At 40.9% G+C, this 18,039-nt stretch overlaps 1 protein-coding gene across 1 annotated transcript in view; it reads right to left on the reverse strand.

Annotated features, from left to right (window-relative positions):
• Positions 1–5,206: 5,206 nt before the first annotated feature.
• kdrl (kinase insert domain receptor like) overlaps positions 5,207–18,039 on the reverse strand; it is a 60,828-nt gene continuing 47,995 nt past the window's right edge. The window contains exons 27-30 of the mRNA XM_033624231.2: positions 15,715–15,839; positions 13,678–13,756; positions 12,321–12,424; positions 5,207–8,188 (exon numbers count right to left, since the gene is read on the reverse strand). Of these exons, the coding sequence (XP_033480122.2) occupies positions 8,005–8,188; positions 12,321–12,424; positions 13,678–13,756; positions 15,715–15,839 (492 nt within the window). The 3' untranslated portion in view covers positions 5,207–8,004. The remainder of the gene's footprint in view (positions 8,189–12,320; positions 12,425–13,677; positions 13,757–15,714; positions 15,840–18,039) is intronic.

The following is an 18,039-nucleotide window of genomic DNA, read 5'->3' on the forward strand; positions in this document are numbered from 1 at the left end:
GGTCAGTGAGTTCTGGCATCAGACACCGACAAGATAAGCTGTCCTTTCACGACGGCAGGATTTGCAGCCGGTTGCTGTAACTGTTTCATGGTGCCCAACCGCATCAGGGGGAAATGCGGTGGGTGGATGGGTCCAACAGCCACCAACTTTCACAGGTGAGACTGGTGGTGGCTTCCCATATGATTGTAAAAGCCAAACCCTTTACTTTATTCCTAAACTCAACCACGTGCTTTTGTTGACTAAACGTGACCAAGTGTGTGTGTTGCTGAAGGAAAAAAAAAAAGACAATTTGCGTTGTTGTACCAATGTTTATTTTGAAAGAGACTGTATGCAAACGGCGTCCCAGAACATTAACAACCAACGCACCCATGGTACCTTGCATGTCACATCTCAGCATGGTAACGAGGTCAAAGTGAGAATGTGTTGGACTGGGGACCGTTTGCACTAAAACCTTACTATTTAAAACTGAACTGAAAGTGAAACTTATCAATGCTCCTTTGAAAGCCAGGCTCCAATACTGTTTTTTTTTTAAATAAAAGTTGCATGTGTATGAGAAGCACTGAGCATACGACTGAGACTTGAGACTACTGCGCAAGTTGTGCAAAAGTTTAAACAGATGTTTTGACATAGTTTTGCTGTTGTTAAACATGGTCCTTAGTCAATCAATAAATCACTGTAGCCTTGTTTCCACCAAGCAGTCAGGTTCAGTTTAGTTCATTTTGGTGCGCATTAGAACGGTTATTATGAAAAGTTGTGGATGGTACCAATGGAACTGTTCCATGCCATCCCCATTTCTTATCACCCCACTGTTGGAGTACCTCACACACTGATCCAGTACTTAAAGGTGGAGCTGTGAATACTGCAGTCTGTTGATTGGTCAATAGAGGATAGTCACTCTGCTCAGGGCTGAGTTGTGGCTGGTTTTGAAGGTTACGTAACCACTGTTCATACTGCGGTAAGTTTTACATGCATCAGTAAACTACAACTATAAAATGAGAGGATGTTTTGCTGCCTCTTAATTTTTTCTAGTTAACAGTTAGCAGCTGTAGACCGAGAAAAAAAAGACTTAATTCACTGGGCTGACTGCTGGCAACTTTTAAGGTGAAATGTTTTCTTGCATGTTACTCAGTGCATGAGTTGATGAGATGAATCCATCAACACACCTTATGTTTCAATGTGACAACTTTGACCATTACATTTGTTTTTATTGTCTCTCATGGATGACATACGCTTTAGATATAATTGGATCCTTTTAAAAAATATACTAAATTTGACCTAATATTTTAACTACTTACTTTCTAATCCTCACTTGGAGAAAGAAAACATGGCGGAGCGTCATTCTGACAGCAGTAAATCCCTGCTTTTACCTGACAAGGAGTCAATACATGAACCCACTATTTTTAAATATCCCATTGAGAGAGACTGTCACTGCGGCCTGTTCTTTTTTTTGTTCTGAAAATATTGGCGTGCAACCCTGTTATGTGAACGATAAACCAGGTGCAGACTTCCGCATCATTGGTGAAGAGGCAAGTACAGTGAGAGCTGGACAGAGCTGTGAGTAACAATACTGCCGCCTACATTTAAGTGTACTGTCTGCAGTAGAAAGGGTTACTTAAGGTTCTAAAGGTACAATACCAAAAGCTGCATATGAGAAAAATGACGTTTTCTTCACAAATTTAAGGTGCCATGGCCTGACTGACTGATATCTTTCCCTTCCTTCGTAAATATCCGTCTGTGATAAATATGGTGAGGTTAATTATTTAGCGCACTGCTGCCAGAGCTTTACATCTGTCCCACGGACAATAGGCCTACACAAAAATAGCACATGGAGGAAGATCAGCTCTGCACTCAGGATTTCAGGTAAATATATTTGGATTACTTATACAAAATAATAAGACTAATTTTAATCTTTGGTTTTAATTAATACTTGAATGAGCCCACTGCCGTGCTGGTACAGGCACAGTGTGGCCTCATACTTGTGCCTGTATGGAAAACTACTGTGAAGGTGTAGATACACAAACCTGACAGTCATGAATGCCCCCCCCCCCCCCCCCCCGGCCTCTGACATCCTTCCCCTGTTTGTTTGTTTCTCATATTCTGGAAATAGTCGGAGGCTGCTGTTGATATGTGTTTGGGTGTAATACTGGGTGCTCACCTTACAGTAAACATAGTAAATCCTGTGAGGACAAGCGGAGACAGTCAAGAGCCCAACCTGTCCTGTGGCATGTGGTCCTCTTGGACACACCCAGTGCCGGTAACCAGGGGCACTGTGCTCCCATAGGAAGCCCTGTGTGTGGCGTCCTCCGGTCGTGACCAGGATGATGAAGCGTTCCTTCCTTTCCTGTTCGGAGGGGGGCATTGTCCCAGTGAGCAGACAGGCTGCCGACACCTTGTCCTGGAGGAGGAAGTGAGTCTCTCACAGTCCAAGGAGGACTGGAGTGTCCAATCCAAATGGACCATTTCATTAAGGTTTGAGAATTCAAATGGGAATAATTAAGGAGCGTTTTGATTCTGTGAATCAACTTGGTCAGAGTTAAGAATAGTCTGAAGCCTCCGGTCATACTTGTTCGTGCCAGAGGTTCCCAACATGAGGGCCAGGACCCTCTGAGGGGCGGCAGGATAAGTCTGAGGAGATGATTACAGGAAATAAAGGTGATTTTTTTTTCTTCCATTATAAACTACTTAAAGGGATAGTGCACCCAAAAATGAAAATTCAGCCATTATCTACTCACCCATATGCCGACAGAGGCCCTGGTGAAGTTTTAGAGTGCTCACATCCCTTGCGGAGATCAGCGGGTGGAGCGGCTAGCACACCTAATGGCAGACGGCGCCCCAGACTAACATCCAAGAACACAAAATTGAATCCACAGAGTACCTCCATACTGCTCATCCATAGTGATCCAAGTGTGCTGCAGCCGCGACATATAAAGTTGTTTGGAAAAACGTCATATGAACTCTGTTTTTAGCCTCACTGTAGCCTGTAGCTCTGACTGCTTCTCTGTGCTCTGCGCTCACGTGTGCGCGCCTGCGCGAGACCAGCGAAAGCATGAGCTTTGCTCACCTGTGTTTACATCACGTGACATGTGCACCGCAAGGGGAGACAACGTAACCACAGAACTAAAAGATAATTTGCACTACGGTCTTTTAGCAAAGGACAGCCCAACATGTCTGAAGACTTTGAAATTGAGGAGGAACAGCATTTCTTTGTTGAGCCGTATTTGTTTGAGCCCCAGTATACGGACGGAACTCAGGCTACTGGACGAAGCAGCCGCCGCAGCTCATGAGCCTGACCCTCAGCCAGCCGCAGAATACCGGAGTCGAGCACTGGAAACCTGGTGGTGTAGTTGTTTCAAATGCAAAGCAATGCCAACGGGTGAGGAAAGTCTTTGCTGCTCAGACTGGGAATTGGCGATGCCTGCACTTGAGAATCTGGACATCAGTACTGACGAGACTGCTGCTCTTCAGAGATCACCGATCACCCTGAGCGCGCGCACACGTGAGCGCAGAGCACAGAGAAGCAGTCAGAGCTACAGGCTACAGTGAGGCTAAAAACAGAGTTCAAATGACTTTTTCGAAACAACTTTTTATGCCGCGGCTGCAGCACACTTGGATCACTATGGATGAGCAGTATGGAGGTACTCTGTGGATTCAATTTTGTGTTCTTGGACGTTAGTCTGGGGCGCCGTCAGCCATTAGGTGTGCTAGCCACTCCACCCGCTGATCTCCGCAAGGGATGTGAGGACTCTAAAACTTCACCAGGGCCTCTGTCGGCATATGGGTGAGTAGGTAATGGCTGAATTTTCATTTTTGGGTGCACTATCCCTTTAAGTGCAGAAACCCTGTAAAACAAACATCACCCTTTGGTTGTACAGCTGACAGTGAAACCTGTGATAAGGGGTTGTAAGTAGATGTTGCTCACATTCACACCTACGGGCAATTTAGAGTCACCAATTAACCTGCATGTCTTTGGATTGTGGCAGGAAGCCAGAGTACCAGGAGAAAACCCACGCTGACATGGGGAGACGACAATGCTAAGCACTGCACCATCGTGCTGACTGAAGAATGAAATAATGAAAGAAATAATGTTTTGTCTTTTGAGTGACGCCATAAATCATATTGTTTTTCAGCAAAACTGATGCAGAGCACACAAAAAATAGACACACAGGCACAAGTCCCTTTTACATTGCCTGTTTAAGGCGAGAATATCGCGCTGTTATTCAGCTTCATTATTCTGTATAAAGGGTACAATTGCTGAATGGGGAAGTTATCTTTAAAAGACGGTAATGGAAGTAGCAAAAACTTGGCCAAAATGACGTCTGTGTTTAAAGTGTGAGCCACTGGGACAGGAATGGTTTCACATTTTGTGAGCACGAGAATTAAAAAACAGTAAATAGCAGTTAGTGGCTATCTCAAAGAAGAACAGCGACTGAAAATGTCAATGAGGTTCTGAAGCTCTTTACTCTCTGAGCAGAGGGTGAGATCAAATAACAGGGACAGTAAATGATTGATAACGCCATGTTATTGTTTATAAAGCGCTGCCTGATACGTACATTATATGCCATACTAGATGCTCATGCTGTTATATTAAACATCACTCCTATCTTGTGTCTTTTGATTTCAGAACACCAGTGCTGTGTCAAAGACTTTCTACCCGTCAGTATGTGTTTCCCAAGACCTAAGCTTGAGCCAAACTTTGATGGCACACATTTGTTACAGCTGTATGTGTATTGTAGTGCTGTCCCTTTTCCCTCCATTGTAGATCTGTGCAGGTGTGCTGCATTAGTTAGCGAGGTGCACTGCACCCGGCAAGGAGCTCCTGTGCCAGCAGCAAAGAAGAGAGGCCTCTGGTGTGTGGACTGCTGGTCCTGCTGCCTCTCAGCGTGGGATTTTTGTTGTCTTGTTTGTTTGTTTATGTTAATAAATTCCACGGATTTGAGGGTTAACATAAGATGACTTTTGTGGTTATTTTGGGTCAGTGAAGTTTTTTTTTCACCCCATAGGGCCTTAACAACTGCACTGCACCTCGTTAAGTAATGCGGCACACCTGGGCAGATCTCCAGCACAGAACACACACAGCCGTAACACACTGGACAAATTTAAATTCTGGTACTAAATGGAAAGTCAGGGAAACAACAAAGACCATGAATGAATGAGTTTGATATTAATAAATGTGTTTCCTCAAACAGTTATGAGTCGAGACTGCCAGTAAAGTATAAATATATAGATCTTTATTCATTTATTTTCTTCATATGCTCAGTTAACAGTGTTGGGGAACATTACTTTCATCAAAACTAACTTGTTACAATACATGAACAAAACAGAAAAAGCGAGGAGGTCTTATTACTCAAGGTTATGTGTGAAGAAATGCAATTAGATCCACTGAATGTTACTGTGATAGCAGTGATAAAAATGAAATATAAGACAGAATTACAAGATGTGAACAAACCTACATGACACAGATGATGTTAAGCTGGTGAGAAACACTACAACAAATACTGCCATTGTTAATTTCCTACTACAGTATGTACTAGAGTTAAATAAAAATAAATCAGAAATCTTTTAACATGTGACCCTCAACACTGTTTCATAATAATATACCTTTAGAATACAAACAATATACGTGATATAAAGTATCAGTGCATAATCACTTCCTCTCCACATGAACACAACAACTTGGTCACAATCAAACATCATCTGGGAATACACAATATCCACTTTATACTGCAGTTTACTCACTGACAAGCACAAGCTAGCTGCGTTTCTACAGGGGTGTGTGTGTACACTAAGTGTGGCCCACAGTACTTTCACTACATCTGGTATTACACACAAGGAGATTTTACATGGTTAGAAATAACAACAGTGAGTTTCTGTAGCCTGCCCTGCAAGCTTTACTAACACGTAGCACAAGACAAAGGACGGAGGAGAACATCCACATACATGTTTCCCTCAGCTTTACTATGAGTGAATACAGCAGCACAAACAGCATATACGTCTGGAGTGAAGTGTTGGGATGTTACATGTTGACATGAGGAAGACTGAGCTGGAAATCCTTTGGTTAATCTTTAATTCTGAATCTACATCAACAAACAGAACTGGTTACTACGTGACAGTGTTTACAGTCTAAATAAATACTTTATACTAGGGCTTCTTCTGCTCCTATCTTCCTATAAAAGTCTACTTCTAACTCAATTTGTACATTAAAAAACAAAACAAAATAAGACTCTCTTCACACTTTCCTTTTAGTTTGACCAAACAAAACCATCACAGGAGGAGGAATCTGCTTTTCCAGTAACTCTTCATTTAAATGCTGTAACATTAAATCTGACCCGTCTGGTCTCACTCTCAACTCTACCCTGTTTCCTCCATTAACCTCCATTAACCTGTGATTTTCCATAAACTGAAGAGCTTAAAAAAACATCCACCTCTGCCTGACAGAGTCACTCTGGGTCAACCTGAGTTAGTTGAGCTGATATTTTTATGGATTTAAAGGAGCAATAACAACTCGAATAAGAGACTTTTTTCATGATTAATAATAAATGTGATGTTGTTGTCCATCTGCCTTTTGCTTTGAACAAACTTTACTTGTGGTTACTTTACAAAAACATCTTCTTTTCAAGGTATACTATGCAGGATCCCCCTGTGTCATCACTTATGACCCTCTAGAAGTGTGTGGCAGTGTATTTTTTTGCAGAGACTCTGCCCTCTGCCTGTATTTTTATCAGCCTTAATAACATCACGACAGCTGGCATTGTTTTCACCTCCTGCCTCTGTGTGTGTGTGTGTGTGTGTGAGATAATGGCAAAATGTAGTACTGGTGGTAACTGTCACAGCTGGAACTAGCACAGAAGCCATTTTAAGTATTTTGGCAGGTGTTTATCTGTACGTCTGCAGACAGATTTTGTCACAACTGTTCAGGTTGCAGTCATGAAACTTTACAGGTGTGTAGCCAAGATCAAAAAGAAGGCTGAGTTTGAAGATGGGTGAGCTCAGAGCAAAAGGGCTGGAAGTAGGGAAGGGGCCACTGATCCCATCACAAGATGGCCTTTATTCTTATTTTGCTGTGTTTGGGATATTCCTAGGCATAGCGCATAGGTGAGGTCAGGACTTCTGTAAGCAGCACAAATCCAAGATGAAGCTATGATAATCATGAACACAGGGCCAAATAAACAGCAATAACAGCGAGGCAAAACGCCAAGTGAAATAGTCTCAAAATGAGAGTAAAATTAGGGCTGGCTTTTACGTTCACTTGCGAGCACTGAAGGAGAGGATGGGGATGAAGAGCTACGGGGAGTTGACCTGTTTTCTGTTGGACATGTACTGTAGATGCCAGCAGTTAGCTTAGTTAGCATGTTACAGGTCCTGCAACAGTAGCTTGCAGTGTATGTGCGAGCAGTGTAGAGGAGGGAGGAGGGTCAAGTGTTAATGTTGTGTTTATAAAACAGTAACCGACAATTCCTGCATAGCATACCTTTAAGTTTTTCACAAATTACATTCCAGTTTTCACTTTTTTAATAAAGTTAAATGTATAAAAAAAGTCTCAATAAAACCTTGAAAAGCTTTAATTTTCTTTTCTTTTTCTCTCTGGGCTCTATTCAATATAATCAAAGGTTGTAGTTGAATCCGATTTGTGGTAAAGTGGGAATCATTACGTCTAGTTTTCACAGTAGATGAAAGAAATACCTGAGCCTGTTTCCAGCTGTTTGACATCACAGTGAATGTGGAACGGACCAGCAGCATTAACGTCAGCCTGCGTCTGAAAGCTGGAAAGGAATCAACAGTCGGCAGGATTCCTTTTGTTGCTCAGCAGACACCTGGAAGTTGGAAGCTTCAGTCGAGCAGATTCATGATTTGTTTCAGAGCGTCTTTTCTAAAAACGTTAAGAGGGAATCTCATGTGTGTTCCTCTCAAACGTTGCTACAGTCCAGAGATAAGAGTCAAAACAGTGGAGAACAAAGCAAAGGCCTTGAGGCTGTCAGTCCCTTTCTCCAGGGCCGGAGCAGAAGGTTACACAGGTGGGGTGGAGTAGCGCACCACATAGTTGTAGTCAGGCGGCGGGCTGTGACACTCCAGACTGTCGTCCAGGGCAGAGTCGTCCAGACTGAAGTCCAGAGGGGGGACTGTGGGAGGATACTTCTCCTTCTCTGTGTCAGTCAGCACAGACTCTTTACTCTTGCTCACTGCCTTCATCCTGAAACACACAGAGATACGGCATAAATATAACAGGGAAATAACACCAGGGCTGCTGCTACATGATTCAGTTCAACTCAAAATACATGATTTCAAGCAGGTTTGTAAATATAAAAACACACAAACTGTTACACTACTGCCTCCAATGACCTCACTGACCGTGAACGAACACAACCAATCAGAGCCGAGAAATCTCTACCGCAGCTGTCAATCATGTCAATCACTGACAGATTCTGTTGTTGCATTTGACGTATCTTTTTATATTGTCTGGTTTCAGCTTCAGACACAAGAATTTGTTTTCTTTGCTCTGAGTTACTGTAACTTGAAAATTCTTTGGGCTGGTTGGACAAAGTATGACATTTGAATTTGTCACTTGGGAAATTTATAAAGTTTTTTGTTAATTAATGAAATAATTTGCGGCGTAGTTGGTGATGAAAATAACCATTAGATGGAGCTCCAATATCCCAGAGCTTCTCCTAATTTGTCTGTTTTCTGTCTGTTTGTCTGTTCATCGATGCAGTAATGGAGGTAATGTGGATAATGGATATGACCACATCATCAGCTGTGCACAATTAACACTCCTAATTGCAAAAACACTGACAAACAAACACAAGAGACACAACAAAGCAGGGACATCCTGAGTACTCAATGTATAGGGTGATCACATTGTTTTTTGCTTTTTAAAAGAAATCTACATTAGACAAAATTAACAAAATGAATATGCAGCACAAGCTAGGTAACATTAAATGTGTGTGTGTCATAGCTTATCTCTTCAGTCTGTGCGGATCTTTTCTTATGTAAGCTTTTTTTTTTGCGAATACTCAGTATTGAATATTAATTTAATATAACTGCTCGGATATGGAAATTACTTAAAGGCCCATCTCTGATCCTGACTGAAAAATGGCACAGGACCTAAATTCTCCGCAGGGCTTTTCTCAGTGTGTGCTTCACATAACATTCGAAGTCCCAATGCATATATTTCTTAATATTATTATACAATCTTTCAAATTATTTTTATGGCATAACTTTTTATTTGTGGAAAAACTAGACTGTCAGGGAGGAAATCAGAGCAGTCAGTGGGGATGTGCACTCTAACTCAATGTACAACGGAGGTCTGTTTTGCTGTTCTTCGATTTGTTTAAAAAAATGCCCCTTGTGTGAAGCTATCGAACAAACCTCTCTTTATTCATATATGATGTAATCAATCATCCTGAGCCTTTCTGCTTCATTTGATGCTCAGAATATGAGTAATTGCCTCTTATTGTCTTTGGAGGTTGCTAAGGGTTTCCAGAGCTCCTCTCTGGAGGCCAAAGGGTCACCACCCAGCGGGAGTAAAGTGACGCCGCTGTGCTGGAATGTTGTCCTGATGAATAACTACCTGATAAACCAGCCATCAAAAATACCTAACAATGGTACAGTGTTACCTTGCCAATGCCAAACACAAGGTGGGGGCACAACTGGCGAGTGAGCAACAAGGAAATGAGTCAGGGTGAAATTCCCTTTAACCCTCAGCTGAAACAATCAGTGGATGAATTGTTAAAGTTTTATAGGATAGTTACATGAACATATTTGGAGTTTAGACTGTTTTAGCTTTTTGTATTTTAATGTTTTCTTTAATATTGTTCAGTCAATCAAAATGTATGCTACTGTTTAAAAGAAGTTATGCAGGAAGAGTGGTGAAGGCCAAGAGAGCAACAGGTGGACTTCAGCTTAACAAAAGGAGCACAGCGCTACAGCTAACAGGGGGGCCCTTGTAAACCCTCCTAAGTTCAAAGGTGGCAGTGATTGAATGGTTGTCCAGCAAGGAAGTCCTCCCCTCAAAATGTACATCATTCTCTGCATGCCTCCCTGCGTTTATTCTCGCTGCCATGCTGAGGCCCTGATGACACAAGCAGGATGGTAACGAGTCCTGGTGGCTCCGACTTAAAAGTTTTGTGAAGTAAAAGACACTAGGTATGTTTACATGCACACTAATATTACACTATTATTCCGAATATTCTTAATTAGATACAGGTCACGTAAACAGCATATTCTGTTTAAGACATGGGTTATTTCAGTATTATTTGGGTTTCAATAGCATTCTTTAGACATGTATACAGTGCATTCAAAATATGCATCTTAATTTGTGGTTTGACCACTGTTTGCAACACACGGCATCTTGCTGGTTTGCGGTCAGCTCTGTCAGTTGTCATGGATACGCTGTACACAAATCAACAGTTTGCTGAGGTAGTGATGCATGCTCAAAAAAGATGTCCACATTTCTGGTTGGAAGAAGAAACACACCTACTTTTAAACATGAAGGTGTTTGGTGATGTGCAATATCGTAACGCTGACATTTTCAAAGAGGTGGCTGAAGGAATTAAAGTGGGAAGCTATATTTGCACGGTCGAAATATTCACTGGTAGGAAAATCCTGTTTTGATGCAAAGAAGCAAATGGCACAAGCGGCTCCTGCTGTTCCACTTTTGAATATGATGACGTGATAAATAACATGTTAAAGGTCCAGTGTGTAGGATTTAAGGGCATCTATTGCCAGATGTAATAAAATATTCATAAATATAAAATAGCTCTAAAAAACAACCATATTGATTCACTTCACATTTGCCTATCTACCCCTGTACCATATATACACACATACATACAGACACATGCACACTCTTAACCTCGTAACTACCCCCTCCTACTGCCAGTGACACAAACACCTACACATGCCTACATATACCTCAACTACAGAGTAACCAGCCCTAAACATCTGCCATCATTTGTTTAAAATCCACTGAAACTAAAATTAGAATGAGCTGTTTTAACCTACATGCGGAGCAAGTGCTCTTCCACAGTCCACCATGTTGCTCTACACTAACTCTCTACATGCTTGGCACATGAGGAGTTTAAGTTCTGCAACCGCACTAAATCCTACACACTAGACCTTTTTAATCAGAGTATCCACAGCTGTATGTAAACAGGAATATTAATGGAACATTAACTTTCATCAGCCATGTAAACAGCTCAGTAGGAATATTGTCTTTTTGGAATAAGGGCAAAACCCAGATTGTTTTTCTGCATGTAAACAGTTACTGTAAGTGGGTGTGGGTGTCTGTAGAAAGTTTGGTGAGCTGTTAATTAATTAAAGTGCTTTAGAGAGTGTCAGTAACTCTGCTAAGTGTGTCTCATAAGTTGTTTTTTTTTCCCCGGCAGTTATAAGAGCTTTTATGTTCGTTTTGACTCTTTCCTCTTCAGCTTACCAGAGATTTGGGAAACATATGAAGATTTGCTTTGGGACAATTAACTTTACTGCTGTTCATCCCTTAAATCTTTTAAGTGGAGGCCGCAGAGCTTTGAAGGAGTATTAATAGTTGCTCCTGTGCAGGGAACAGCAGAATAATACCACAAGGTTTAAAGTGTAATTACTGAGTTCAGAGGTTTGACCCTGTAAATTAACCCTGCCACTAAGCTGCTGTAAAGTTTATATGTAAGCCTTAAGACACCTTCAGAGACCCTCATAAGAAAAAGATTTAAGGAAATTTGACTCTGATTTGACTTTATCCCCAAATAACCCATAAAGTGAGAACACATTGTCTCAGTGTTTTTTCCCCCCTTCATGACAGTTTTATATACTTGTCCTGGCAGGATCCACATCTTAAAGTCATCAAATGATCCCCAGGATTTTGGAATATAGACTTTTAGCCAATGTCACTCCTTTGAGATAACAACATTTCATTACACCAAACAGCCATGACTCATAAGTTAAATCAGAGTGGGAGGTATCTCGTTCAGGACTCTTTTAGTGAAAACAAAGGGGTTTTAGTGTGCGCTCTTAAAACAGGCAAACCTCAAGTGACGCATCCACTCTGCTTTTGTGCTCGGTCCTTCAGTTTGTCACCTTCAAGCTTTTTCCCTCCCACTTCTCTTTTGTGCCACCGACCCTCCTGCATGGCTTCTCCAGACAAAAGGGAAAACTAGCTACAGACCTCTTTTAGAGCCAAAAGAAATGTGTGTGTGTGTGTGTGTGTGTGACAGTTACAGCGTCTACATTCCAGCACAGCGGGGAGGTTTCCAAGCAGGTATTTTGCAGTCTTGTGTGTGCTTATTTGTCACTTGTATCCTGAGGGGTGTTGTGTGGTGTTGTTTACGTACGCTAGAGCCATGATGCTCAGAGGTCGGCCTGCCAATGATTCGAGGCGCTTCAGAGTCTCCATGTTGTCAGACGACAAGCCCATCCCACTGTCTGAGTGACTGCCCTGATGATGACAAAGAGACAGACAGACAGAGAGAGAATAATTTAAACTCCTTCATTGTTATCTGAAATGAACAAATAATAAATATCTAAATGTTTATCTCTATAGAACCTTTAAAAACCAGACTTATAAGGTTACTCACAGGTGCACAAAAATACAAAACAATGAAATACAAAAAGACACTTAGGTAGGGCTGCCCCATGAAAGTCAATAATTCTAATCATCATATGGAGACCCCTCAGTCGACTGAGATTCTTCAAGTCAGGCAATCGTGTTTTTTTTGTCAGTCAGTGTATTTCTGGAGCCGTTTCGGTCCTAAGATGTAGCTGTAGATTGAACGCTCCTCACTTTCACGCTGCTCTCTTGTGAGAACAGGTTGACTCTTTACCTGGTCAGGCTCTGAAATACAGCATCTTCCAACATTTACTTAGAAATAGTGAATTTGCAGCCTACAGCAACTTCATACAATATAGTCTCTGGCTTTTGTTTTTTACTTAGTGTTGGCAACAAATGTTGTTGCACAATTCCAATCCTTCAATCATGTACTTAGCACGCATTAACTCGAAGGGCTTAGCTTATATTGTGTGAACGTCACTGTCACCCTGAGCGCGCCGCCGAATCCCGTTCTCTAACTCTATATGGAAAAAATCGAACGGATATTTGAATATTTGCATTAAATAGCCAAATCTGATTTTGAGTCCAGTACAGTAGTAAAATTAAATCAAGTATAATCAGCAACATCAAACAGAGTGAGCGAGACACTAAATTTGACAATTGAAGTAAAAGTATTCAAAAACAACTATATCTGTCTAAAAAGATATCTGTCAGTAATTTAGGTTGGGGTTGATTCTGTTTGAAATATGATCATGATTAATTACCACAACTTCAGTTTTATCAGTATTCAGTTGTAAAAGTCAGAGTCCTTAATGGCAGCAGTGCAGGAATCCAGATTGTTAAGCTTTTCATAACTGAATGAGACGTGTTACTGGCATAAACATATTAGGTCACAGTGTTTAAGTGACAAAAAAATGGCCAAATGGCTGCAGATAAACGAACTAAGACCGGGCCAATTAGAGAACCTTGTGGGACTCCATGTCATGACATGACAGGCAGTGAAGAAATAAAGGTATCACGATCCGTTAGGTACATAGAACTGATTTTAAATAAAAACATTTATGTGACAGAGTGAAGTTTCTGTTTAACTGTCAGAGCACAGATTGTCTGTTTCTGGTTTAGGTCCAGAATGAATAACTCACCTCATGGTTCTCATTAGTCCCGTCCTCCATGGTCACCTCATCGAAGGTTTTCACACTAGCAGGACGGATCTTGATGTTCCTGGCAAGAAAATATTCCAGGGTTAGTCTCCAAAATACCCCTTCAGTTTGAAGAATCCTTTGATTACACTGGACCCGAGAGGCAAAGTTCAGCAACAAAACCACAGGAACATAATCACTTAAATCAACAACATGTCGCATCAGTGACGTTGCACTTTGAAAACACGCCTTGTTTACTTTGCATTTCAACACTCAAGAGGCTAAAACGACTTAAACGACTGCTTAATTTAGCTTAAAGGCTAACTGTCATTACTGCTTTTCAACACCTCCTCAATAAACACACTTGGAGGAGCTGTGAAAACTCAAGAGCTCAACAAATATTATTTTAAGTGCACATAAATCTTGAGGCTGGCTGTATCGTTTTTGGGGAAATTCCTCACAGGAGCCACAATACCGAAAGCTCCCTGGCCATCAAGCTGCTGTGTGTACATTTCTTATCATGTGCTAATCAGGACTTTCATTGTCCTCAGGTCAGACTTAACTGTTCGCCTCATGGAGTTTAGTCTGAGTGCGACAAGAACAATAATTGTTTTAAATATTTTTCAGTGCAAAGTGAGGAAATGATTTCGGGCATTTCCTTTGCAAAACAGACTCGGGTTGCCTTTAACAGTCTGCGGATAGGTATACATGTCTTTATAGTGTGTTGATTTATTTCCTTTAACGAGTTCATAGAAGAATGTAACAGATTTGAGCCAACAAGGCTAACAGTCACAGTCACACAGTTCTGTGAGGCTGCACTTAGGCACAGTGGTGCTTTGAGTTTAATACTAACATCAGCCTGCTGGCATGCTAATGATGACAATGATAACATACAGCTGCATCCAAAATTCCATACTCACATGCTATTTAGTACATTAAAACAGCATGTGAGATTTTTTTAGAGTGTCCAAGACTTATGACACCGACAAAATATAAATTGCAAACTATTTCCGGGTACAAACATTAGACACTAAATATCCCACATTGCAATGTGGTAGTGATAAAAACAGACAATGGTGGAAACTGATCAAGACAACTCTGTAATGTCAACAATGCTTCAATATGAGTGAAAGTATAAGATTTCACTTTTTTATTTGAAGGAATACTTCACCCACACAATGAGCATTTGTAGATCAATTCATCATGTTGTTTCCTTGAATTTGTGATAAAAACTTTGTTATTCTCATATGCCTCCACGGAAAATGGCAACCATATTGATTTATTGATTGAGGATCATGTTAAAGAACCATATCAGAACACCTGTTGACAAACTCTCTCACAACTCATGCAGGATAATCCAAGTCTCATTTATCCAGTCATATTCTCAATACTTCCAAGAGTGTTGCAAGTGTTTTTATATAGTTTTGCTGTTTAAATGTGCCCCCCAAGTGATCAATAAACTATGAATTATGAATGTTTGCTGTTTTCCGTGAAGGCATGTGAGAAAAACAAAGTTATCTTTAGTCATTCAAGCCTACACAGAATGACTAATTGATTTACAGATAGTCATTTTGTGGGTGAAGTATTCTTTTAAATTAGTTCAGCCTATGTTTGGCATAGGTTACCATGGTTACATGTCACCAATCAGCAAGGAGGCTCTCAGGAAGTGACGTGGTAATTATAGCTCAGTGCATTTGAAATGATATATACTACTGTTTATTCATGTAAAGGTATGTTGAATGATTGTACACATTGTGTATATAGGGTATAGTATGTGATGTTGGACAGCAAAGGTTGATGGGAATGTCATTAGTCTGTCAATAAAAGTACTAGACAAATTAAAATTTGGGTCTGATGATGGTGCTAAATGAAAAGTTAAAGGAGCACAAAAGGTACTACAGTTTATCTTGAGAGCATCCAATAGTTTAAATACATCATTGAAGAAAAGATAAAATAGCAATATCTGTCCAAGTACATAAGGGTTTCAGGTGTCTGTTTTATGTAAAGAAGAAGAAGTGCATAAATGATCCATGTTCTCACCAGGTGCTCCCTGAGTCACGGTGGGAGACAGGTCGTGTGGGCGTCTCCTCTGAGGGCACTGTGGTCGACTGGTCTCCCACCTTTGCCAGCAGGGCTGTGTTGATAGGTATGTAGTGCTTCCCCTCCTAAAATCAACCAAACAGAGACACAAAATATAAGAGTGTAGCCTTATGCCTCCATGATGCAAATTATAAAAGAGACAAGAGGCTCATGGGCCAGTTCTGTGTGCAGGCCATACAAACACACGCTTCCATGGGTCGTGGCGAGCAGCCAAAGAAACTGAGGTCATGCCTAATAAATCCAGTACAATGTTCACGAGGCTGGTGGAGGCAGCAGAGTCTGTGACCAGCCTTCCTGCACTGTAACAATAGCTTTATTAATAAGAGTCGAACCCCTCCACTGTTTTCTCTGTGTCCAGTTTGAACTTTTTCTCATGCAGATAGTTTTCACAGACTCATTTGTAATATTACATGCTGTAGTTTTCATGTGATGTCATGTGTGGCCTTGTCTTTATCTCTTATTACTCCACTGTACAAGTTACAGTCCTGTGTAGTCTTTGCAGAAGAAGTGAAATATAATTCCTTCTCTTTGTGTGCCAATCTGTCTGTAGTGATGTACATTCTGGACGAGATGCCTGCTCTCCTTAGTTAGTGGAAGCAGAAACACGACTGTGGGCATCTTATAGATCCTGATGACTGAAAATAATCCCCCTCTTGTTGGGGCTCTCGCCAGTTTCCTGTCATCAGTGATAGTTATTACTAAGCGCTCCACTTTCTTCAGTTTCCATCCATCTTTTTTTTTTTTTTTTTAAAAACAACACTTTATTATTTTTTCACCACTTCTGTTTTTAAAATTTCAGTGAGTCATGGAGTTACAGTCTATTTCTGCTTTAGGGAGGTGATGGTGAGAGCTTCAAGTACATTGTTCATTTTCAATTTGAATTGAGACGAGGACTAGAGGTCTATAAGGACCCATCTGATCTGAAACAGACCTGTAGGAAACCTAACCAAACCTAATTTGTTTTCTCTTGAAAAGCATGGGTGTAATCAATCCAATTAATGGTGGCTAAACTCATCTAGCTGCTTCAGGCCACATGCACACCTATACAATTTCATTTTAAATCAGAGTTTTAAAACAAAATCGATCTCTGTACACACAAGTGTTTTAGCACCATTTCAGAATTATTTTCTGTCAATATTAACAAGCCTGACATCACATATCATTTAACCACTGGCATGCAAGTGTAACAGGAAGCAGCTCTTCTACTCTGCAGTTGGCTACAGAAAATACAACAGAGATTGCAAATAATAAGATCAGAGATTTCTTTGCTTGGACTGATGACGAGATGGAACTGTTAATGAAACTAACACGAGTATGGCAGTCAAGGCGGCAGAAAACAGATCATTCATTGAAAAGGAAGCCATGGCGATGGGAAATGAGCACCCACACAAGAGGGTATGTAGACCTAGCCATAATGTTTTGGCTTGACATGTTGTGACTAATAAGGCTCAATCAGGAAGCGGAAGTTGGCGTCTGCATCATCGTTTTCTAGACTTAAACACAACCCCATACTCTTCAAACTAAAATGTGGTCAGCAGCATTTCAAAAATAGCGTAAAATAGCAGTAGTTATGTGTTTTAAAACAAAAACCTATCAGTGTGGATGCAGCCTCAGTCTCTGGGTCCTCGTATTGTACATGCTGGCTAAATAAAACAGAGCCATCTTTAATGTTATTAGTAACACCTGTGCTTTTCCTACTAGGACAAAATGTCTGCAGTACAAAAGGCCTGTTGGTAAAGGTGTCATTTCCTTTCAGTGTAATATGTTTGCATAATAATCAAATGCAGATTCTTCCTGTGGAGCATATTTATTGAACTGATTAGAACAAACAGCTGTTAAACTTTCATACAGTCTCATAAAATTTACAAACTTCCAACAGGTTCTGACAATATACAGCATTTAAACCAGACAAAGTTATCCTGCGTCACACTAATAATGCCATTGTTTTCCATGTGTTTTGAAGTGTGGTTCCTCTTACAAGACTGATGTTGCCATTTCAAAGGGATCCAAGTATTTGTGTTGAGTGTTACTTCCCCTCTCAGTTACTCTAAGCACCCCCCTGGGTGAGATGCCGCTCTGAATCTTCTTTGGGCTGCAGGACTCTGATCAGCAACGCTGCTTCCTGAATATTTGCCGTGTTTGTGACTCATTTGGGTGACTAATAGTGTAAGTGTTTTGTGAAGCCACAGTATGGTCAGAATTCCCAAAGTATGTGGGGACTTGAACTTCAACTAAAAATTTAGTTCCTGTATTTGTCTTGCCGAG

The sequence above is a fragment of the Epinephelus lanceolatus genome, chromosome 7, assembly GCF_041903045.1.
Source record: "Epinephelus lanceolatus isolate andai-2023 chromosome 7, ASM4190304v1, whole genome shotgun sequence".
Taxonomy (NCBI): domain Eukaryota; kingdom Metazoa; phylum Chordata; class Actinopteri; order Perciformes; family Serranidae; genus Epinephelus; species Epinephelus lanceolatus.